The sequence below is a fragment of the Monopterus albus genome, unplaced genomic scaffold (assembly GCF_001952655.1).
Source record: "Monopterus albus unplaced genomic scaffold, M_albus_1.0 scaffold4.1, whole genome shotgun sequence".
Lineage (NCBI taxonomy): Eukaryota > Metazoa > Chordata > Actinopteri > Synbranchiformes > Synbranchidae > Monopterus > Monopterus albus.
The window spans coordinates 5,135,513-5,161,257 of NW_018127884.1; the positions used below are offsets into that span (position 1 = coordinate 5,135,513).

At 41.0% G+C, this 25,745-nt stretch overlaps 1 protein-coding gene across 4 annotated transcripts in view; it reads right to left on the bottom strand.

Moving 5' to 3' along the window:
- dennd2b (DENN domain containing 2B) overlaps positions 1 to 25,745 on the bottom strand; it is a 44,527-nt gene that overhangs the window by 7,402 nt on the left and 11,380 nt on the right. For 3 of the 4 annotated variants that reach the window (XM_020605779.1, XM_020605787.1, XM_020605770.1), the window contains exons 2-14: positions 23,733 to 23,831; positions 17,019 to 18,296; positions 14,970 to 15,109; positions 11,420 to 11,535; positions 10,200 to 10,415; positions 9,756 to 9,852; positions 9,545 to 9,589; positions 8,957 to 9,141; positions 8,048 to 8,157; positions 7,689 to 7,758; positions 6,082 to 6,159; positions 4,815 to 4,955; positions 4,516 to 4,664 (exon numbers count right to left, since the gene is read on the bottom strand). In XM_020605779.1, the coding sequence (XP_020461435.1) occupies positions 4,516 to 4,664; positions 4,815 to 4,955; positions 6,082 to 6,159; positions 7,689 to 7,758; positions 8,048 to 8,157; positions 8,957 to 9,141; positions 9,545 to 9,589; positions 9,756 to 9,852; positions 10,200 to 10,415; positions 11,420 to 11,535; positions 14,970 to 15,109; positions 17,019 to 18,296; positions 23,733 to 23,806 (2,699 nt within the window). In that variant the 5' untranslated portion in view covers positions 23,807 to 23,831. Of the gene's footprint in view, positions 1 to 4,515; positions 4,665 to 4,814; positions 4,956 to 6,081; positions 6,160 to 7,688; positions 7,759 to 8,047; positions 8,158 to 8,956; positions 9,142 to 9,544; positions 9,590 to 9,755; positions 9,853 to 10,199; positions 10,416 to 11,419; positions 11,536 to 14,969; positions 15,110 to 17,018; positions 18,297 to 23,732; positions 23,832 to 25,576; positions 25,684 to 25,745 lie in introns of those variants that run through there. The other variant, XM_020605798.1, reaches the window with a different exon arrangement.

The following is a 25,745-nucleotide window of genomic DNA, read 5'->3' on the forward strand; positions in this document are numbered from 1 at the left end:
ACCCTCAGACCATGAAAAAAGAATAAAATGCTTTCTAGCCTCTGTGTTCATGATTAGAAGAGAATGGAACTGGCTTATGGCCACAAAGCTGCAGTAATGACATTCCCATCAGCCTCAGCTGTACTTTGTGTCTAGTGCTAATTAGTAAATGTTAGCATGGCCAACATGATAAACAGCAGCATGTTAGCATGCTGATATTGGAAAGTAGCTCAAAGCACTGCTATGTCTGAGCAGTCAAGTCAAGTCAAATTTTATTTATACACTGTAGCTCAGTGTCACAAATTTGTGTCAAGTACAACCTTACAGAGTCACTAGCATGACTGTAGATTCTCGTTATTTGGTTGCCCAAATATACATACAGGCGAAGAACAAAATGAATCCACTGTCTTTCTCGTGTTACATTTCAACTAAACCTTCAGGCTGCAAAGTGGAACCCAAAGCAACAAGCTATGTGTGGATTGGCCAGAAAATAAAATTTAGTCATACTAAATTCGTAAAAAGTCTGTGGGACCGAAACTTCACAAATTTATGGTTCCACTCTCGGGAAAAGAGAGAAGAAGTAGTTCTGCAGAGGTGAGGTCTGTGCAGAGCTGTTACATGTTGAGGTTTGGGAGCTAATCCTGACATATTAGCTCTTGAAGGTCTGCCAGGCCTAGTTTAGTGTGTGTGAGGCTGACCTGGCAGATGCTCCAGGAAACATGGGATCGAAAAACCTACTCTGTGAAGCCCAAAAGGAGGAGGGGAGATTTCAGTGTCTGAGAAAAACAGAGGGGAGGGAGACAAGAGCCTGTATCACCTCATGCTTCACAGTTCCACTAAACCACTGCATTGTGTCTACCAGTTCTGGTATGGCTAAGAATGATTCCATAGACGGAGGATAAAGAGGGCTAGACTAAAGCACCAGCTGTGCTGCAGAGAGCCACAAAGCCATTCTTTTCAGTTAAAGCTCTTCCCAGACTCAAAAAACACAAAGAATATAATGAGGCAGCAGAGTACATACAGACCTACAGTCTACAAAGGATATAAAAAGGTGTGTATCTTTCTGAACTCCATACAAATCTGTCACAGGAGGACTCTGGCTCCAGACACATCTGAAGGATAATTAAAGCAAAGAGGATGCACCAGACCACAGTTTGAAATGCCACAGCAAATGGTCTGAACAGTTTTGTAAATAAGAAATTTAGGTTTTTGATTTGTAATGCACTTGCTGTAATTTCTAAAATCACATTTTACTTGGTTATTATAGGTTAATTAGTGTAGACTGATGGGCAAAAAAGACAATGTTACCTAATTAAAATTAAATCAACAACACAGTGAAGTATGCAAAAAGTGAAGGGGTCTGAATACTTTCTGAAGCCACCGTATATGATTTCTATTGTTATCTACAGGCAGGACAATTTCAGCTCCCTTATTCCCTGAATGGCTTTCCCTCACTTCCTCTCTTAACGGATCTCCTGCCACCAGTCTCTGCTCTCCAGCTCTACAGAAGGCACCAGCAGAAGCCATTTCAGAATGAGAAATGGCTTCCTGATGGAAAACTCTATGCATGCTCCTATTAAAACCACAATAACGTCTGAGATTAATCAAGGCTGTCTAGAGAGCTGATGAATGTGTGCAGGTGTTTGTGCATCTGCGAGCGTCTACGTGTGGGTGTAAACAATCACGAGAGACACACTGATGTAAAAATCAGCTGACAGCTTTGATAATGGGCAAGATTTTCTAGACTTTGAAAAGAGAAACATTTCACATGTTTACAGTGTGCCGGTTTCATTCTTCCTCAGAGTCAAATACCACATGGGAAACCGGTTAAGTTATTAAAAGCGGTTTTGGCTTTGTGCCACCTCTGCAGAACAGCTTACAGAAAGAGTTTACAAATCAGGACTGAATAAAGTAAGCATGCTTCCCTAATGTTTGATTAAAGAAATGACAACAACAGTGGTAATAATTCTACTTGGTTAATTATACTCATCATTGGTCTGCAAACTGCAAAAGGTCTTTGTGCTCTATGTGCCTCTGACTCAATTTCAAACACTGAATTCAAACACTAAGGCATCTCTGCAATCAAATGTTGTCTGAGTGCAGTAAATCAAATTCAAGTAATGCAGGAAAGACTGGCTGGAACTTTGACAGGGAAGAAAAGGTTAAAAAAAAAACAGGTGATGGTCACTGACACTATTAGAAAATTTAAACGCTATTTTCTTCTCAAGTTCACTGTCAACATAGCAGAAGTTAGATTTACAATTTTTATGGTTTGTTTTTCAAAGGGGAGCGTGACTAAATAAGTATGAGACAATGGAGTCACAGCAGGAAAAGTCATTTAGATCCATTATGCAGTAACATTTTTACTGTAGGAGTATTTCACTGCCATGCTAACAGATAAATCCAGACATGCATAAACAATCCGGTGACTGTCCTCAGCTCTAGCCAGAGGACTGACAAAGACCGTTTACATAAGTGATTCAGCATCTGCAGGTCAACTGAGTTAAGCGGTTACAGAGTGACATAGTTGATGATGAATTTATCTGATTAGGCATCTAACCTGTTATCAGATTGCTTGTGCAGACTTCAAGTAGGAGCAACAACCTCTATAGAAAAAAACAAATGTTTCTCTGTAATTTTTACAGGAGTTTAGTGAACACAGCACACCAAAGAAACAAGCTATAGATGACTCTGCAGAGAAATACTGCCTAACATGGTGTTTCCTCTTGTTTCCTACTTGTATAGGATATATATTTTAAGAAAAAGGAGACATACATCATGTTCTACTGCCGAGGTATTTTAGGAATGGATTACATGTCACAGTCCCAGAGGGAGCAGCTCTTTAATAAAAGAAGTCATTAACGTTACAGTGACGCCCTGTCACTGTCACAGAACAAAAACACAGGAGCCTTATATGTTTGTGTACCTGTGCATTTAAATCTATAGTAAACACATGCATGGTTTGAGCAGACCATACAGTAAAAGGCATCAGTCAAGGATACTAACTACATATTTGAGTTACAACATTATATCACAGGTATTTGGCCATAAACTATACAAGTATTGGACATAAATTATCGGATGAAATTTGATCTGATAATGGTGCTACATGAAAATGAAGTTATTAAATATAATTTTGAAGGGAACAAAATTGGTCTTATACTTGTATAGTGCTTTTCTATGCATTGCAGCACACTAAAAGCGCTTTCATATTATTTGGGCATTCACCTATTTGCACTCCCAATTTCACACACTGATGTCATCACCAGGAGCAACAGGGAGTTCAGTGTCTTGCTCAAGGACACTTCGACATGTGGACTGGACAAGCTGGGAATCAAACCGCTAATCTTCTGGTTAGGAAACAACCTGCTTTACCTCCTGAGTCAAATTTCATTACCGTTTTGCCAGTAGTTAAAGACACTTCACTCAAAAACACTAATGTCAGTCTCCTGGTGGTGCTAGAGGAAAAATCAGGGGACCAACAAAGTCAGTAGGACTCATTCTCAAGGAACCGGGAATGAATGTGTTTTATTACCCAAGTTTGTGACTGAAAACCTGAAACATTTTATAATGCAGTGAGCCATGTACTAGGTGACTGAACCTTGTTTGTAAAAAAATTATTTTACCCCTTTAGATGTTTGTTTATCTATTCAGGTACACAAAAATTTGGATGCATCATAAATCACTGCTGTGCAAGATGTCATCACAGAATTGCTTCCTATGGGGCAATATGATTCCCGCTCAGTAACTCCAAGATCATATCACTGCTGGTAACCAACTTAGACCAATTTTCTCCAGGGATACAGAGTGCTGTCGCTTATACATATGGAGTGAACGGAGCATCATAAGTCAAATGGTGACAGTCGAGCCACAGAGGGCAGAGGCATACACACAGGAAGTGCATTCCTTCCCCTCACAGTCACTGCCCTCACTGATGTTTGTTTAAACTGATACATGGAGAGATTACATCTCTACTCGAATCTCCCCCCACTCCACCCTTGTCTCCAATACACTAACAGTACCCTTCTCTTTTGTGAACGGGGACTTTACTTCTGGTATCAAAACTAACATAGGAACTATGTACCTAACTGACCTGCTGCCTGACTTACTGATACTGGTTAAAACATTTCCATGTGGTGCATCTGTTAAACCCCAGCTGACAAAACCATGGCATAATGCTGCGATTACAGGTCTGTCTGTGTAGAGGATTAATGTAATTGAGCCATAATCAGCCAGGATTAGACTAAAGAACGCAAGTTGACTGCTGAGCTGGCAGCCTGCGAAAAGTTCTTAGATGAGATTTTTTTAGCTTTGGATGACCAGGAAGCATTGGAAAAACAGTGCCAAGAGGACAGGTAAAACAGCATCATAAAGTGGAGTCCAACTAACAGACCTAAATGTGTCTGTAACCCATTGTGATAGAACTCAAACCGGAGGATAGGGCAGGGAACCCACTGCATGGCGTTCTTTTATTTAAATGATGTTTTAGGGTTTGTGGTCTGACTGCAGATGGAAAGACTAATTGTGGAGCCTCACCTGAGTTTATCGGCCACAAAGATGACTCTGCGCTCCAGCAGCATTGAGGCAAAGACCCGGATCACCTGCCGTACGCTGAGGCATCTGAACAGACTCTCAAAGTCCACATGCTCCAGTCTGGAGTCGGTGGGCCGCCTCAGCTCAATGACCTGAGAATTTAGGTCATCGCAGTTTGTGGATCTGATTAACTAAGAAGATTTTCTTTCACACAACTGTACCTATATGTTTTTGGGCTAATGGACATAAATAAAATAGTGAAGTAGAAAGCAATTGTGTTTTGCTAGCTCAGCAGAACTGACCTCATTTCCTGCACCTGGCAGAAAGGTCTTTACTTTAATAATCTTCCCTGGTGCAGGGAAGGGAGACTCCATCAGGCTTCTCATGAAGGGATAGACCAGGGCTGCTGAGATGCCTCGTCGACGCTCTACCTCATCCAGGATCTGAACATGGGAAGAAACAGCACAGTTTCCTCAGGATAGTTCAACCTGTTTTTGCATCAACAAAGCACAAGTCTCAGTGGAAATCTGTTAATATCAGAGATTATATTGTATTTTAAGAGAAAAGGTGTACAGTCATCAAAGTTATTGACCATGTTGGCAATTAATGGAGTCATATTGTTTTGTGTTTGAGTACGAGCAATAGTCTGGAACTCATTATTCATTTTCTCTTTTGAAAAACAGCAAATGCATCCCTTTCCATGTCTATGTGATTGGAAAATTCCACCTAGTGTGCCTGGGTTCAGGCTGCCTCCTGTCTGGAAGTTTGATTGGAGAAATGCTCGTTTTCAGGGTCATATGATAGCTCCTCTCTGGTTCTCTCCATCTCTCTGTTTGTCTGCCTGTCTCTCTTGCACACACACAACTCCCTCTGAAATCAAATACCGCCATCTTATTCCATTTACCATAGAAGCACTTGTAAAATAGATTCCTGTTAGCTTCGTCTCAGGTTCAGAAAATGGAGCCATCTCAGGCACTCTCCTTTTTGCTGAAGGCCCTCAATTGTCACAAACTCTAGTGCTATTAAACACTTTGTTCACAATTGTAAGGCTGAATGTAAAGGCACCTATAGCCACGGTGATGATTACATCCTCTACCTGATACAGTTATTCTGCTCCAACTGAACTACTACACTACTTCTACACATTCCAGATTTTTCATTTCAGCTTTTTGAAACCCGAGTGCTGTTTCAAGGCCCCCATTATTAAACAATGAATACATCACATACACATATGGTCACTGACATGTCCCATGTTATTTTATATCATATATAAGCCATTCTATTTCATTAATTTGGATTCACTCACTTTGAAGTAATAAAGTGATCCAAAAAGGCTGGAAAAGTAAAGCAGACTGGCTGCTCTGTTGGGTGTTTACAACACTAAGGCAAAAGTTAAGGAAACAATTACACAAAGAAATCAGAAAATTTTAAAAATGTCTGAAATAAGGTGCCTCAGCAGATTTGCTCATTTGAGAGAGAACTTAACCACATCTACAACACCACACACACCTAACTGCCTCTGTGTGTGTGTGCATATGTATGCATGTGTGAGGGCAAGAATGAACTCACTGTGGAGAACAAGTCAAAACAGCCCAGCCTGCTGATGACACAGTATACCTCTGGAAGGCGAGGTCCTTTGCCAGTCGGCTGCAAGAGAAAGCAACAGAGACTCATGGGACACCTGTGTTAATGGACTTGGTGAAGCGATACATTTCACAGATGCTCTGATAACTTACTATAAACACACTTAAAGAGGCAGCTCAGCAATATAAATAACAATGCACTTCCATAAAGCTGGGAGATGGAAACATTCACTGAAGTTACAGAATCTGCTCACAGAACCAGAACTAAATAGTCAGAAAGGGTCGAATGTGTGGAAATGAATTTATTTAAAAACAAATACATAAAGGGTCAGACTGCGATAATACAATATGTAGATTGTAGGATGTTTAGATACTGTATCTGCAGTCTTTAAATACAGTCTGTCATTTGAGATGGAGGACACCAACTTCTTAAACATAGGTGGTTTAATCTGCTCCTGCTGATCATATCTACCTTCTCTGTACACTCCTAGAGCATTATGTGCTTCAAGACACCCCGCCGCAAAGAGACAACAGACACAAATGATCACAAGTGCGCAAGAAACACCAATCCATGTGTCCTTATTAGGCATACGATTTTCTCCTCTTGTTTCTCCTCTGCTTCTCCAAATGGATGATTAGATCAACTATGTGAAGCTTGATTCAAGTCCTCAGGAATGCTCAGCTACTGCCAACTGCTGGACATACAGCAGGAAGGAAACAGAGTTACCAGAGGAGAGCAGCTCAGTTCTTTCTCTATTCTTCATTAAAATCTGCATCTGATGATGAAAATGAATCTCAGACCAACAAAGCAGAAAAGTTAAAAACAGTTTTGTCTGGTGGAAGATTCCCAATACCCAACACGTACACATATATGGTAGTAAAGACACACAGTAATACTTTAAACACACTCAGAATTACCAAGTGGCAAACAAAATCATCACCACATTCACCACATAGTCATGTACCCACAAGTTAAGCTGAGCAAAAAACTTCAGAGCACTCTCCGGCCTCATTATGAAGAGGAAACGCTCCACAGTGGCAAAGGTTGGATTTGTCTTGGTTTCTCTTTGTCTTTGCAACTACCGAGAAACTCTTGTTCAGTTTAATGATTCAACCCTAACTGAGTTTAACCTTCAGTCTATATGTTTTTATGCATTTTACTGAATGTGTATAGCATTAACTTAGTTTGGACCGAGTATATCTATTACTTTCTGAGATTTAATTTGATTCTATCACTTTCAAATATGATATTTCACCATTTGAATGCATTTTTGTAGCACCTAAAATCCCTGTTAGCAATGTGGTTCGTTATTTGAGATAGTTCTCTGACTGCAGCTAGCTATAGGGATTTCCTGGGCAAACCTGAACAACACAACGATGAGAAGTCTCTGCACTATCAAGCAAAGTGTTTTGTTTCTTATTTTTTATTTATGTGATATCTTTCCTGCTGCCACAGCAGATGGTCATGCAACACATAAATGTCCACACAGGAAAACTGCATCACATGTTCACATAAAAAGCTCTGTCACAACACAGAAGGCTCAGCAGGGAGTGAACAGGGAGAAGAGCATGGAGAGTTGAACGGTGGCTTACCAGCAGGCGCCTGCAGTACCCGAACCTCCTGCTGCCATCCTCTCCAGTCAACATGAAGGAGAAAGTCTCACTGTTGCAAAAAAACAGATACATGGGAATTAACACAAAGAGCTGGAAAGACGTGGCAGGGAGGATTTAATGAAAGATACCACTGAGTTGCTTTATGAAAAGTGCAGAATAATTCCAGGCCTTTTTCATTCATTCTAGGGGCCAAACGTGAAGATGCTTTGGCCTCTGCTGTTTTGATTTGACCATCTTTAATCAGCCTCTCACAAGTTATGTAGCTTTGGTCCAGCTACATTGCTGAAGTAACCCTTTAATAGGTGTATCCCCTGTTTATGGAAAATCGTTGGCCATACCTGGTGTACTCAGAAACAGGACTCCAGTCTTTTGCATCTGGAAAACAGAACTGAGGAATGGCTTTGAGCCTCTGTTCTGCCTCCCTCATCTGCTTGGTGGGCCTCTCTAGCTGTGAGAGGAGAGGAGAGGAGTTTCACTCAGTTCATTCTCCCCCAGATAAGAAGTCTGTGCTCCTTTTTTAAGATCTCTGAGGATATCAGCATGACCAATAAATGAACAGACTAACTTTTCTCCCATGCAAGGTTAAACCTCTGCCCCTTCTAGTCCTCATGAACTCAATAAAAAAGTGGGTGTTTCCCCTGGCTGGCAGAGATGTATGCTCCCAAGGGACACTTGTGCTGAACCAAATCTTTGAATAACTAAAAACACTTCCCTGCCACACAAATGAATCTTGGTTATTTTTAACTATAAACACATTCCCAAGACTCCCCAGGCTCTATATTCTAAATATTAAATGCCCACAAGCAAGTATGAAAGGCCCACAAAATATGTCTTCCAGACTGTCTGAAGATGATGGAAACTGAAAATCAACAATTAATCTTCATCATCTCCAGCTGTCCAGACAACATTAACTGCAATCAGCTGTCTGTGCTGCTGACACCTATTAGATGTGGTATGCACGGTCTGTTGTTATCCATGCACAGGTTGATTTCTTTTATTATTATTATTACTTTATTCCATTTACCTACAAATCAGTTATATTTAGCTTTAGAGCTGACCTTTTCCCAGACCGTGGCAGAGATAAATGTGTTTTTACACCACTAACACACAGAAGCAAGTTTTTTTTTTAAATCAGTCCCTGCTGGTAGAGGCAATGATAACAATGTGGCTCAGACCCATAATATGCTTTGGAAAACAGTCAGCAGTGACGTATCTGTGAAGAATTTCAGATTTGTAATTCCTTTTACCTTGGGGAACTGGTAGGTGACCTCTGGGGAGTAGGAGTTTTTGTTGGGTTTCTTTTTTAGAGAGACAACAACAAAATACTCAAACAGTTCTCTCTCCTGCCACTCAAGAAGCTGCAGCTCCAATGTGCGGTAGCTAGGGGCCCGTTGAAGGATGGATTGCAGTTTCAACAATCTCTGTGTGTGAGCTGAGGACAGAAGCCAACTTTAACATATAAAATTAACTGTCAAAACAAAATTCACTATGTAAATCTAACCTAAGTAAGGAAATGAACTGCTGCTGTACAGATTTGACACGATCCACTTTTACTGACACCACTGACAGCTTGAGTCCAAAAAAAAGACAAAGCAACACTAAATCTCATTAGTATTCATCCCTGTCATTGAATCTCTAGACATGTAAGAAATGCTGTGAGGTGTAGTAATAATCTGTGCATATGGCAAATGTTTCAGTTACAATTCTTTGGGTCTGTCTGGTCAAGCCAGGTCACGTGTTGAATCCAAAATACTGTTGCACAAGCACTGAGGAAAACCAGCCTAAGACAAAAATGTAGTATCTTAGCCCTGCGGACGACTGCTGTGGACACTCACCTTTGAACCTGTCATCAGAGTCACTTTCACTCTCACTGTTGTCATCTGGAGGAAGACACAAGACAAACAAGAAGGTTTTCTGTGGGTCAAAGGGCAATTTCACAAACATGTCATGAGAGGGACACAGTGAGAACTCCATGTGGGTGGCTGAGGCGCAAATATTGACTCATTTATCTGGCCTGAAGATAAAGAGAAAACAGAGAACCCTTACCTCTCAGAGATGTGGTCTCAACATTGGACATGGATAGCTTCTTCAGCCGCTTCTTCCCACGTTTAGTGCAGTAAATGGAGTTGATCCTCTGGACCAGCTGTAAACAGAATAAAGAGGAAGTTCTCTGTTGGGGGAATATGAAGTCGTGTTTCTTTTGATCCAAGTATAGAGGAAGTAGGGGTACACTTGATCAAAAGTAACAGTTTTAATATGTTTAATAAGGGTTGCTGAAAAATAAGAGATCTTGAGAAACCCATGCAGTTACAACACATTTCAAGACAAAGTGTTTTAAAACATCTTTTTAAAAAATGAGGAATTACAAATGATCTAGAGATGCTCTGACTTGGCCCCTAAAGAAACCTGAGATGGTCCGTGAAGCAGGAAAGGACAAAGCTCACAGTCAGAGCTCTGCAAGAACTTTGTGTAGAATCTACTAGCGTGTACCTTGGGGATCCTCCAGTGCCTGTGTGAGGCCAGGCTGTCACTGGTGTTACAGAGGCTATCATCCAGCAGGCCACAAGATGAAGATGATACACCCAGCTGGGGGAGAAGCAGCATTTCATCTTGACTGTAGCGTTTGGACAACTGTGACATCCGGTGGCTCTTCCTGTCGCTCGGGCCAGGCAGGCGAAGGGACTGGCTACTGGGTTTGGAAGGCAACTAATCAGAGAGAACAGAACATGGAAGGCTTGGTGAAGTTCATTATTAGTTCATTAAAAATGCATTCATTGAAGATATTTTCCATCAAGTCCATTCATCTATCCATTATCTTTGTATACTGTTTATCCTGTAAGAAGAGCTGACTGCACACCTCCAACTCCTCAGCAAAGCAATAGAATTTACTGTGTCCTGCTGTTGTGTGGAAAACTATTCAAATCAGATTGCAGTTGCTCGTGGCATGAAAGAAAAAGCCAATTACTGACTGACTTTTTGATTAAAACAACACAAGTTTTTCTTTTGCTGCTCTGTGAACAGTTGGTCTTCGGTTGTACTGCTGACAGAGTAACTGCTCAGAGTATTTTGCTGGAGTATTAAACCACATTTGTATTTAAACCCAGTAATCATCAGAATCAGAATCAGAAAGACTTTACTGTCCCTGCAAGTTTAGCCAACAACAAAATTAGGAGTGCTGGTCCAATCGGTGCATCAACAATAAATAAAAAAGAAAATAAATAAGGTTATTTAAAATACATACAAACAGACAAAGGTCTCTGGAGCTCTGTAATAAAAATGATTTGCACACGGTACAAATGTCTGAACAGCAACAGAGAAGTCCCTTCAGTGCATATTTGAAACTGTCTCGGCACCTGAATGTGCATGTTTTGGCAGGTCTATACCGTCTGCCAGAAGGTAACAGTTCAAAGAGGTGAGTTGGATGCTTAACAATGCTTCTAGATCACCATGTGTGAGTTCCCCCTGTCTATAGTGAGACAAGTGCTTCAGTATTGAAGAGGGGAAGCCAACTCCGCAGATGGACCCGTCTGTGGAATGTCACTAGATCTAAACATAGCAATCTGTGTCCTGTAGTGCTACAAATGAGGTGTGAGAGTCTTCAAAAAACCTTGTCCAGGATTCAGCACTGACACCTAATGAGGGTGTTCACTTTACCAAAGGAAAACATATCTTTAATGTTTACCTCGAGCTGTTGATCCCAACGGGCTTACCTGTGGTGCTGAGTTCACTTTCCTGGCCGTCCAAGATCTGCTGCTCTCCAGCAGACAAGACTTCCGACCCAAACTCTTCCGCTTCAGGTCAACATCCTCATATGGGTTTTCCTTCTCTGTAAAGACAAAGTATTTTATTGTAGCTCAAATATAATGACAGCATGGACAAATGCTGATTTCAACAGAAGACAAACAAGGTCAAGAAGGGCAAACAGAGGGCAGTAAATGGTGGCAGTGGCCTCCCTGTGGTCAGTCTAAACAGGGATAAGTTATGAAAGGTAGGTCAAAGATCCCTCCCAGCTGGCCGAAGTGAACTCCCTTTTTTCAAAACAGTTACTGTTGGCACTGGGCCCCACAGCCCCCAGCGGCCCCAGCTGAAACACTGCTGATGAGTCACTGTCCGGGCATGCAAACTGTCTGCTGAGGATGTCATCTTCTTAGACTGTGATTCTGATAATGAAACAGTTCAATATTCTAAAGAGTTTTATTTTAATGTACAAGATTATAATAACCTTTGCCATACATACAGTATGTTTTCTTTGCATGTATTGAGAAAATATTCCAAATATGAAAATTGAAAACATTGTGGAATAACAAATAAGGCACAAGGAATTAAATGTAAAAATCATAGATTATATTCTGACTTAAACATTAAAATATGCAACACATTCCCTCAGTAAGCGCATGCATAGTTACTGGTCTACTTCAGTCAATAAATGATGGCAGAGAAGGAAAGCAAAGGAACATTACAGAACGCTGCACTGACGTCACCTGGCAGAGGGCCAAGCTCAATAAAGAGAAAACTTGTGTAACACCACAGTTCATGTCTATTCAGACATGTGCTCTGAGAATAGCTTTTTGGCAGGGTCTGAAAAAGGTTGTGAGAAAGTGAAGAAACCACAGTGAAGAATAAAAACAGAGCCAGATGGCGTCGAAATGCATGAGGGGAACTTTTAAAAGAAAGAAAATCGGTGTTATCTGTCATTAGAAAGGGACGGAACAAAAACCTATATGGTAGCTGTGTTTCTTCTTCCTGAGTATTATTACTGGAAACCCGATGAACTCTGGTTCTTAAACAATGAGTGTGTTTTACAAAGACTGAAGACCAAGCCAGAGCCTTGCTCTGTTATCTATTTTTAGGCTAATTATTGAACCTGAACCATGCACACATTTGCAGATGACATACACTGCCAGGGATCATAGAGCATCATGTTGTGTGACACAGTAAACTAGCTTACTGTAGCAATTTTCTGCGCATCATTAAAGCTGAGGAGCAAAAAAAAAGAGGGCTTAGTCTGACCCCATGTTGTGCCGCTACTCCATTAAACTGAAGCAACAATATAATGAAAGACTGCTGAGAAAATGATATGTCTATATAGCTGCTTTTCTACTGGAGGGTACTAATCTACTCCTCTGATTACAAGCACCCAGATCGCTCTCTAACACAACCCCAGACACACAGCATTATGGAAGAAGCAGACACACCTTTGTCTACACAGTGTGATTGTGCATTTGTGTTTACAGGCAGGGCAAGGCAAGGCACAGAACAAATTACGCCAACAGAATCAGCTTAACCTGTGAAGTGAACAAGCAGTGGCACTGATCCCCCACTGAGTCAGGGCAGCACCACAAACTATACAGTGTGTCAGTCTTAAAGAGAGTCTACTTGTAACCACAGTGGATACTTTATGTTGATTTCTTGGCATATTTGGCACCAAAGAATAACAAAATCATAGGTCCATCTGTGTATGTCGCCGTCTACTGTATGTGTGACACACACAAGAGAAAGAGCAGACAACACATGGGCAAACTGTCAGTGAATGTAAAACACCCTAGAAATCCAGGATACAGACCGGCGTATTTAAAAACACTTACAATGGCCCCCTATTATACCAGTTTTTCATGTCACTGTGGTAACACTGCAGCTCAGATCACTAATGTCTTGTTCTCTTGAAATAAACATCTGACATGAAGTACAGGTGCCAAAAATGAAAATGGTGCAAGTGAATGTCCTACCAAGACGGTTAAGTGAGCCAAGATGTCCTCGCGGAGTTCAGAAAACATGTGGAGACTTCTGGTTTTCTGCATGCAATGCTCAGAGGGAATAAAACATGGCTCATTTCCCTCTGCTGTGGCTGCTTCTCAAATGGGTCAGCTGACCTGTAAACCGCTGATGGAGATGGTGGAAACAAATGCTCACCTCATTTAGGACCTTAGTTTTAAAGCTTTTGTTTGAAATAGCTTGAGCAAACTCACACTGATACAATGTCGTTGTCGGAAACAAACAGAGACTTGCAAAAGTGCCCAAAAGTGCCTCAGCAAACAGCAAACAATTTAGGCTTTGTCACATGAAAATCAGTCATGCCCTGACACTCTGAGACAGTTGCACATCCTCAGCTTAAAAAAATGCTGATAAGCGCTCACAACACCAGTCACTGATCCAAGAACAACATGGCTACTTGTAGAAATACCATGATGTAATTTAATGCTTCCGTATAAAAATCTGCCCTTATTTGGTCATCACTCAGCATCACTGAGTATGAAAACTTTTTACTGCATCTGAAAGAAAGATTCATCAGGAGACTCACACTGACACACTTTTCCACCACATTAAGAATGCACTGTGGGAGCTGGCAGCTGAATCGGGCAGAAGGCCTGGGGTCATTCGCTAGCGGAAAGGAATTTGGCTCTGTGATGAGTCCAGCGTTTCATACACACATGAATTCGGAAAAGTACTGAGCTGATCCAGTTTGCAGTGAGATACAGCTTGTTGCAAACAGGGCAGACAATCAAAAAAGATCTTTACCAGAAGTCTGGTCACTTGTGGCTATTATTGATTACAGTACCTTTGTGAACTAGAGAGATTGACTGTGAGAGCTTTTGTTTTTACCTCAGGCTCAGTCTTCACTTAGATTTTTCCAAATCTCAAATGTCTTTATAAGGCAGATGCAGGAGGAGGAACTACTCTCATAATCTGTCTACTGTTTTCTAAGGCCACAGTTACCTTCACAATAACCATATAATGTCTGTATTTACTATTCATGGAGGTTGAGATATCTGATATGGGAGAATATCAGCAACTGTCAATAATATTAACTTATAATAAAACTACAGATAGACAGACAGATAGATACAAAATCCATTTGAATTGAACATGACTGATTTGAAGTGTGTCAGTGACATGAGTAACTATTATTTTCATTACCAATTAATTTCCTTATTTTATTTGATTAACTGATTAATTGTTTGATCAATAAAATATCTAGAAAAGACCGAAAACTGTCCAGCCACAATTTTCCAAAGCCCAAGCTGACATTTTCAAATACCTTGTTTTCTCTGACCAGCTGACCAAAACATGAAGTTATTGTGTTGACTATCTTAGAAGAGAACTAGAAAACAAAAATACCAATATGTTCTGTTGATTAATATTCTGTTAATTGGTTAATAGACTCATCAATTCAATTCTAAACTGTAACCAAGAGTGATCTTTGTCAGACAGAGACCAGTGAGCGAAATGAAGGCCCTGTCTCTAGTGAGTCAGTGTGCTTACCTACTATGTCCTCATAGGCATTCTCCTCTAAAGTGCTTTTGGGTCGACTCCGTGTGTCTGTGGTCACTGTGCCATTCTCCGTAGGTGAAGACAGACAGGAAGATGGCCGACTTGCAGCATCTTCTGACTCACATGACTCTCTGAAAGCAAAGGAAAACGTCAAAACAAGACAAGATGGAAAATTATGCTGAATAGTTGCATACAGAAAATGACAAAGGCCAAGAGTTGGTTAGAATCAGTGTCTAGCTTTGTAAAGGTAGACAGATAAGAGTAAATAGAAAAGGTCCAGATGTTTTTAAAATCTGTCCAGACAGTTTTACTTCAAACATTCTCTGCTCGCCATCTGGAAACAGAGAAAGGCTAAACAGGTGTTTAAGATACTTTATAAATTTATAAAGTCAAAACATTGTCTTATCCTTCAAAAACCATAAATCATAAGTACTGATTATGAAATACAGAAAACAGAGAAATACCATGTTCTCCAGTCACAAGGAAGTCCTGATAAGTCACAAGCAAACATTGTACTTCTCTGTTCTTTATAGAAAGTAAAGCACACGTCACATGTCAAGGCACTGCAGAGGCTACAGCAGTGCAGGGATCTACAGTATGGTCATGTTGTGCCATCAACAGTTTGCAGCCTTTAAGCTTGGTCTGAAATTGCTAGAGCCACAGGAATGTTAAACACAGAGTCCAAAGGAAGGGATGTTTAAGGATTTCATCCCCGTTTTACAGAGGGACAATCTGGAGTGGTCCCACCCTCACACAAAAAACATCTGAGGACATCTGATCCATTTTAGAGGAGACTACAGTAACCAAGATTCAGCTAATATGTTTGCAACAAAGGGCCATATTAATCCAGTTGGACTGGTTCCTACAGGACAGTCTCTGCTGCTGGTTTATAGAGATTCAGTTACAGGCAAAGTATGAGTGAACTTGTTTTTGCCTAAAAAATATATCCAATTTGCTCGGCATGTTTAAACTGCCAAATCGTTTTTCTGGACCAAAATGAATTTCCAGAATGGATCAAACATTTGAAATGGTCTATAACAATAAATCTGCTCACTATGACTGGCTTTTATGATATCCAGTAGGCATTTTACTCATATTAAACTATGATAACATTATTCAGTTTGATTAAATTAGGAAATCTGTGACAACAAGGATGTCATGCTCTTTACCTTAAGAGAAATATTCTTCTTGAATGGTCTGTTGGAAAGCATCACAGCTGATTCAAAACACTGATCCCCACTTCAAATCCTAACTAAAAAATGTGGAGATTTTTGTTTTTTGTTTGTTTGTTGCCCCCGCGACCCGGTCCCGGATAAGCGGAGGAAAATGGATGGATGGATGTTTGTTTTTTATCTCTACTTATTCAAGGTAGCTTCACTGAGAGGCAGCCCCTCTTTCACTGAAACACACAGTTGCACTTTCGCACCTGGAAGCTGCCCACTACAACCACAGTGTGACCTGCTGGCCACTGTAGCAGCCAGGGTTAAGGGCTGCATTTTTTTAAAAACCTGTCCTGCCCAGATTTAATCCCACCAGTTGACCTTCCAGTCACGTGCTTGCTTCTGATCTTTAGGGCACCACTGTCCCTGTGAGAGCAGAATAAGACTAACACCAACACCACAACCGGATGCACTGACCGATAACTTATTAAACTGCTGCACACCAGCAAACAACGTCTGTGGTCCAGATTCCAAACAACTTTTCAAACTCCAAAAAAAGAATGTTTCAAAAGCATCTAAACCCTTTCACAGCACCAAACAGGGCTGTACCTATACAAATGTTTCCTGATAGAGCTGATAGAGCTTCTCATGGCTCGGCTGACAGTATTTGCTGACACTGAGCACCAATACAGCAAGATCAGAAATTGCTGTGGCACTAAAAACCGAACTGGCGCTGAAGCTTGAATCTTTTGACATTCACAGATAAACTGTATTTAAAATAGATGCCTGATCAGCCAGTCTCAATGCCAATACAAATTATATTCTGTTGTGCATTTACATCTAATTTAAAGGAGAAAAATAAGCACACCCATATTCTCACCTGTCCTGAATTCTCATGGGGGTGCTCCCCTCTGTCTTTGCAGTTCGTGGCATGCTGGGTGCAGGGGTGGAAGGCAGAGGTGGGGCAGACTCAGAGGTTCTGTTTGGAGGTAGTCCATTGGATGGCAACATACCCTTCTGGTCCTGTTTGGCATCATACTCAAAAGTGCGTTTGGGTTTTGGTAAGGGGTTGACCGATGTGCCAACAGAGGTGTGTTGGCCGGGTGGCTCTGGGCTCTCAGACCTGGCTGAGCTCACACTAAACCTTTGTCTAAGTTTAGAGAGCTTATCAGGTACCAAAACAGAATCTGGTTCAGTGGCCACTGAGCAAATGCTGCTGCGCTTACTGGCGCATGTGCTGTCCAAATCGTCACCTATCACAAAAGACTTTTGTCTTGTCTTGTCTGGACCGTAGCAATTGCTCAGATAACGCGGAGGGGGTGGGCTGGGATTCTCCTTCAAGGCTTGTTCTATCTTCTGTATCCTGTTGAGAACTGCTGATGTTTCCTTCCGAGCAGACAGAGAACGTCCAAACGTTCCTGAGGACTCTGTCTTGCCTGTCCTTTTCTGGAAGCGACCAAGGCCGTCTTTGTCTGAAACTCCTTCCTCTGTCTCTGTGTAGGAGCACTCAGAGAATGCTGTGCTCATCCTGCGAACCCCTTTAAAGTCAAAAGTCTCCTCACTACAGGGAGAAGACAGCAGGCTCGGGCAGCCCTCACTGCCCCCGACACGCTCCCCTCCCCTTTTATCCAGACACAGGCTCATCCTAGGCAGAGCCACCCTTCTGCACTCCCATTCTGAGATTTTTTTGCGGATTGTGCTAGGGGGAACACCTGCTACTGACCGGGTGAGAGAGAGGGTGCGCTTGCTGCTTTGGTCAGAGGAAGATCCTAGTGAGAGTGTGCTCCAACTCAGGGGCCTACCATTAAGTCCATCTCCTGCTGAGTGATCCCCTTGTTTCTCCTTCTGTTCCTGGACACCCTGACTTTCCTGACAGGACTTAGTTTGAGCTGGGGGCTTATATATGGAGAGCCTGTTGTCCAGGCAACTGATGCTCTTTGACTTGGTGAGACGGCCTTGGGAGTCAGTGTCACCTGTGAGAGATGCACCGCTGCACAGGCTAGCTGTCTTGCTGTTCCAGCCAGCACGTACCAGGAACCTGCCGTCAGTGCGAACGTACCGACTCTGCTTCCCAGAGTTCTCACTGTCGCTGAGGACGGGCTGCTGGCTCTGCCCCTGGCTGGTAGAGAGAACAGGACACGCTGACGTAGACTGGCACCTGAAATAAAACAGAGAAAGGTGTGAACAAACATAGTAAACATTCAAATCTTTCACCTGATAAAACCAGCCTAACATGTTAATAAACCAAAAGAGTATAATCATAAGAGCTGCCAACCAATCCACTCCACTTTGCAAGAAAAACAACAGCAACTCGGTGTGGAACAGATGGAAGAAAACTGCAAAGAATCAGCTGAATTCATTTCCCAGATCAAAGACAAAATGAAAACCTGAGAGTCCTATTTAAAATAACCACAGGAAAGTATTCTCTTTGGCAGCATGAGATTAAAATAAAGGCCAAAGGAAATACAGACTACATTAAAATGCCACTGTGAATTTTTCCACATCATATCAAAATAACTTGAGAAGAATCACTGGACCTCACACAGAAAGCAGTACTCCAAGAGAGATTTATTCTAAAAGTCTTACCTGTAATGGTCTCACTGCTCCTCTCTGCTCCTCACAGCCTTTTCTGATCCCTGCGGCTAAGTGATACTAGGTGCCACAGCAGCCCCACAATCACTGCTGACTGGACCACCATTAAAAAAAAAAACACACACTTTCTCACAGTGCTTGTCTCCTTTAAAATTTCCAGAAAAGGAAAGTTTCCCTGTAGTTCTGTAACACCTAACTACTCATAGTTTCAAGAACCTTGTCATGGACACTGAATAACTCTTGCGAAAGTTAAGAACTGGGAGATCTGATGTCATAGCCATGGTGAGAATAACAAGCGTTATGGGAGGAGGAAACAGGGCTGAGGACTATGATCCAACACTGCAGGTTGGGACATATCTCGCTTCACACCTATTTGCCCTTCCCTGGTTTCATTCCTCCTGCTCCGGGGTGGGGAGACTTTCACAGCAGCTAGGAACCTGCAAACTGCAAGCATGATGGATGCATCTTCTTTTACTTCTCTTGTTGAAATATAAGAATTCAAGAGATCTCCTGTCTGAAGATTTTTACTTCTAGCCTGCAGTATTCTAAAGTCCAATGAATAGATTTTTTTTTGGCACACAAGACTTTGAATACTGTGATATATGAACTGATACAATATATCAATGGACAGGATTTCCTCCAGCTTGGTTAACAAGGAATACATGGATATGATACTGTAGTTCTTACAAAGCAGGGCCCCACTGCTGTTTGCTGCTTGCTAATTATGTTTGATTTACTACCAAAGAACTTTTCTCCTGATTTCAATACAATCTGCCACTGAAAACACAAGCACTTCCTAAAACTCACCTCATATTTTTGTATAATCACTCATCCGATGGCCCCACACACAATCACGCTATAAAAATACACAAGTATTGATCTGCAAAATGCATTTAAAGTATCAAAAGCAAATGACTGATAAATTATTGTATATTACATTATTAGATCATTAATGCTAATACAGGGCAGCACGGTGACAAAGTGCTTAGTGTTGTCACTTCACAACAAGAAGGTTCCGGGTTCAAACCTTGCAGCTGACTGGTTTTCACATGCCTGCTTGGGTTTTCCGCAGGTTTTCCGGCTTCCTCATATAGTCCAAAGACATGCAGGTTGGATGGACTGGCAGCTCTAAATTGCCAGTAGGTGTGTGAGTGGTTGTCTGTCTCTACATGTCAGCCCTTTGATCAACTGACACTCTGTCCAGGTTGAACCCCACCTATCACCAATTAGTGGCTGGGATTAGCTCCAGCTCCACAGCCGCCCTCATGACCGTCTTGATGGTTTCTAATCTCAGAAATAGGCCCTTCCAAGACTTCACAAAACTAATCTGAGATGATTCATGTGAGAAGAAAGAAGAAAACACACTTTGTGAGGGATTTGGTATTTTTTTTATACAGCTATCATATGTTTTATGTAACAGCTTAATCTGTCACTAGTAATAACAGCGGTCATGTAAATGGAGTGCAGTAAAAAGCACTGAAGTTCCATTTGAAATACAGATGAGCTGAAACAGCATTAAAATGAAAGTAAAGAACAAGAGCCTCATAATTATACTTGAGTACAGTACTTGTGTGAATGTACTTTGTTTCTTTCCACCACTGTGTATTTAAAACCCCACAACAAGTCAAACAGACCACATGATTTATGTCAAGAAGAAAATACTTTTTGAGCACTTCCTAACATTGATCAGCTCTCAGCACACAGCGGTTTAGTGGAGAGTTTCTAGAATTTGTCTGGCAAATTAATAACTTACTGGTTCCCTGGCAAAACTCCTAACTAGAAACAGTGCATCTGAAGCTGAGTATCAGTGGGAATGTTTTAGTAGCAACCAGACCAAACACTCAGTAACAACAATACAGTTTACTGAGTTTATCACGATGGTTTAAATTTTTTGGTCTTTGGTTTGATGGTATCTGGAGTTTTACATTATTTTCTCATAGGGAAGACACTCAACCATGAATCCAATGACCTGATAACGGCGTAACATGGAGGCAAAGATTCAAACTGGCTTCATGCTGTGCTTTGTGAATGTATCAAAGAGCTGATCTATGTTTCATTCAGCTGGCTCTTTATTTGGTAAATGTAGCTGTTATATAGTGTTTCTGTTATTTAGCCTAGCATCATTAATATTAAAAATTAGGTATAATGCAATTCAACAGCACCAAAAACTCCCATTTTCCAGACTGACCAGACAGTTGAATCACCACTTCTCTGAAACTGTTTCAACAAAAACTGAACATTATCATCATCATGAAGAAGGATTTACTGTCAGTCCACTGTATTAGGGTGTGTTAGTTTTAGCAAGATGTACTTAACAAATTGGAAAGTGTATATAATGAGTACAATACACTGTGCTTTCAGTCTGAAATGCTCATTTTGATTGAACTGACTTTGAACTAAATCTCTACAAACGTGTAGGCTGATTTTATTTGGATTTCCTTTGGACTTGTAGGTCTACAATACATGACTTGGTGACATTATTCAAATATAGTAAAATGCATATATGCCTGTTTTGCCATATATATTTTTTTTTTTCTATACGTTTCTGCATTTTGTTTGTCTGGTTTGTTTGCTTGCTTCGGTTCGTACACCATTATCCCATTACCACAATGCACTTGAATTTGCAGCAGATTTAATCAACTGCAAAAGTAAAATCAGCCACCAAATAAGATATTTTAGAATATTAGGAGTACTCCTTATGCTGTGAAACAAAATGCAGTAGTAGTATTAAGATTTCTTGATTAGAAAGAAAATATGTACAGAATTTTTGTCTGTTCAGGGCTTGGAGACTTTTAGGGGGATCTGGTGGTAAAAAATAGGCCCTGTTTAGTCAGCTTCACGAAGGCCGGCCACACATACAGTACAGTACAAAGAGATGAATGTCAGTCACAAGACACTGACCTCTGGCTTTCAGTCAGGCTTCCAGGACATGCTAACCACAAGCCACTTCCTGTTACTAACCAGGATGAAGAGAGTGAACTGTCCACTGGAACAACATTTCTACTATTGAAGTTCAACCCATATAAACTTAATCATCTACCAGCTATTTTCTCTCACCTGTTAATTTCTAAGTGCATATAAAACTCAGATCCAGCACAAATTTTCTTCCAGAGTTTTTGAGGTTTTATTTGCTTACATATATAATAAGATAGGTCCAATGCATTTTTGGATGTATAAAGCACTAGTCACAATAGTATGAGCTGTCTCACAGCTGGGGTTGCCAACCCTCAAGGACTGCTGGAAGACTCCCGGAATTGATTTAGCCCTCCTGAAAAAAAATCTAAATTCAATCCAGGAGATTTTTGGTGTTTTTTTTAAATACCAACAGAACAAAAGGAAGTAAAATGCCAGGAAAAAATACAAATTTAAATAGAACGCAGCTCCAGGGCACTAAACAGAGAAAATTAAATTAGACTATTTAATTTCATTTAATTAATTTATGCTACTTACACAAAAAAACTACCTCAATGCCTTCTGCCTTGCTTTGTGGTTTTGTTGTGTTGAGGTGCTTAAAGGACAACTCCAGTGCACCATGAATGGCATCATCCAAGTAGTTTTTATTTTCATATTCTGATGATATGAAAGGCCGGAGTTGTCTAATTCGTGACTGCACCTCTCTCTCTGTGTGTAACTGCTGAATTTGGTAAAACGCCCCAAAAAAGAAGGAAAACTCCAACAGCCCTTTCAGTATGTTTTGTGTTGTCTAAAAACATCACTGGAGTACTTTTTAAGGTTAATTATGATCTTTGAGGTAAATGACCTTCATTCAAAATACATCAGAAAATTGCAAAAACCTAAAGAACCTTTATTTAATAAATCTTCTATTATTTTGTCACAGATTATCACAAAAGCAAGATTTTTTTTTCTGGTTTTGTGTTGTTTTTCCCACTATGTTGTTGCATGTTGCCGTCTGTGCCTCCTGATGCTACACAGGTCAAAGTCGGCGTTATGTGTCCAAAAAACTGGCCCCTGGTTAAGTTCATAGTTTGGAGGAACTCACTGTGTAGCACTGTTCAACACAAATCATTTCTCTCCATACGTTAAAACATGGTGCTGCAAAGCATCTGAGTCCCACACGCTCTTAACAAGGCTCTACTACGATGACAACTACATTTATCAAAAGAGATTCCTCTTAAATGCGCAGTTATCATGCTAGAGTGTTTTTCTTGCTCTTGTATTCTCCAGGTTTGCCTTGGGCAGTGTGTACATCTGTGTGAACACTTTCCAGCAAACGAATGTCATTTATCTACATGATAAGATTAACATCATGAATAACATTCCATTGGTTTATAACGTCCACTAGACTTCATTTACAGCACAAAAAAATTACACAAACCAGCGGCCAAATATTCTCCTGGGTGTGATTACTGCTGTGAATGAGCAGCAGCCAGTGGCATTAATATATATGAAGATCACACATCACTGCTAACAATCATCTGGCTCAAAATCAGCAGTCACATTGTGACAAGCTGGTGTGGCTGCTGACAGTGTGAACACACTTCACAGCTGTGCAGTCCAACAGTCATGTGAAGAAACTGCATGTGAGATGATTTCCCACCAAACCGCTACTGAGACTTCTCATTTAAAGAGAACGTTGAGCTTGTAAAAAATGGACAGTATCAGAGACTGTGAGAATGAATAGTCAACATATCATGTATCACTTCCCAAAGTTTGTGTTCCTCTCCCAACAGGACAGTGTCAGCTCTCAACAAGCTAACAACAAGCTTTGGATCCCTACTCACAGTTCAGAGTTGGATGGGGCAGTTGTCCAGGATACAGGATCGTACTTATAAAACTTTGGACATCTCATCATTTGACAATTATCGGTCGTGCTTTCCAATGAGTGAAAAAAGGCATGGTTGAATTTTCTCACACATGTGCACACACACATTGCCGTACAGCACTTGTTTCTTGAAGTCCAGTCAGATGGATACTTTGAAACCAAGTGATGTGACTGCAAGTGCACATTAACCAGCTCACTCTTGTCCCAGATGTTACTGACCTGTCACGGACGTCCCGGGGAGCTTTACCCCCTCCTGTGCGGGGCACAGCCTTTGAATTCTTGTTGGCAGTCATGTTTGTCTGCAAACCACCCACTCACCTGATGGACAAAAACGAGATATGAGATGTTTGAAAAGATGCACCATTACAGGGATTTAAGCAATACAAAAATCACAAGGTGGCGTTTTAAACCAAAACTTGGTTGCTTGTGACACTGAGCACTATTAGGAAATTTATCCGATATATTCTACAGAGTTAGCAGAGAAACAATAGTCAGTACTGTGATGAAAATGGACTTTAATCCAATGGCACATCAAAACCCAGATAACCAATATTCCTCTAAAACCACAGCCAGAACCCAAGACAAAACTGAGAGCACATCAGTCTGAACAGGTCAGCTCATGATACCCAACATGGCTGCTCCCCACATTGGTTTAATCAGACTGAAAAACTCTGATGTCAGTGGGTAAACACAGGTTCCTATGTAATAGACTTATCATTAGGAAAATGATTTGATTAAAGATCGCTATAACCTTCTAGTAAATATTAGCGTGACTTTAACACTCTCAACCTGAAGTCTACTGTTCCCAATCACACATTAACATGAGATATGAACTACTGCGCTTCACAACTTTTAATAAGGCAGCGAATAAAAAAAATACTACAGAATACACAACACCACCATATCTGCCATGTTGAATCCCCAGCGTAAACACAGCAGACAACACTCTACAAACCAGAAGTGAGTGGCATAACTAACACAGCATGTAGACAAAGATGTGCCAGAGAAACTGGTGCTCCAGGCACATCCATTCCCCCACTTACACTTATACTGTTGCATCAGACAATACAGACCTGCAATGCTGCCGTAAACACAGTCAGACTCACAGTATTTAAACAAGGTCCTGGTTGGCATTTGGATCATAACCAGAAAAAATGTAATGTAAAAATGTACAGTTGAAGCCATTAGTCATGTGGCTTAGCTCCTCACCTCACTGATGGTTTTGTAATGGCAGTACACACCCGTTTGAGGTGTGTGTGGGGCTTGGAGGTTTGTGTAATTATTTGGAGGCAATCAAGTGTTTATTGTGTGTGCATGACTGACTCAAGGTTACCATGGTGGATCGACAGTGGTGTGGTGGGTTGAAGGTTTGAATCCCGGTGCCTGCAGTACACATCAAAATGTCCTTGGGCGAGACACGGAACCCCCCCCCCCCAATTGGCACGTGGTGATGGTGGCACATATGTGTGTGTTACAATGACAATAAATAAAGCTTCTTCTTATTTAACTGTAAGAGAGGGTTCTTATTCAGTCTAAAAGCAGTGTGGATAAAGTAGTGGTAAGAATCTCATTCCTAGTAGTGTATGTTCAAACTGATAATGCATTATTGAGGTGAAAAAGAAACTTGTGTGAACTCATTGGTGGGCAATATATTATGACACTGGTTTTAAATAACTTGTATCACATCTTTGGTATTTCTGTACCATGAATTCTTGGTACTTACCAGCCCACATATTCACAAATTCTGATATCTCTGCAATAAGCTAATTTAGCAAAATATCAGCCTGGCCAGTGGTTGATGATGCTAAAACATTGCTGGGATTATTTAAAGCAAACTCTCTCAGATGCATGTGTTCATTAGTTATGGACTGTGGGTCAGTTTCATTTAACATCCTCTATTTAACACTATAAAACTCCCAACAGAAGAAAAAGCTGTTGTTCCTTATAATGAACATTTCCTGGATTAAATGTCAAATCAGACCAGCAGTCAGTTATAGCAGATTGTCCATTCAAACCGAAGGCCACTACCCCCTGAAAATCATTTTTTTAAATGCAGCACTGACCCTTTCATGAAAGCTCAAAGCAACTGTTCTGGTGCAAAAGAAGGTCAAATGGAGATCCCTAGAGATCAGAGGTGGAGGATGGGAGAGTGCTTGGCAGCATGACTTGTTTACAGGAAGTTGTTGTATGAAGAAGCCAGCTAACCAATAGTGGAGCCGAGTCCTATAGAAA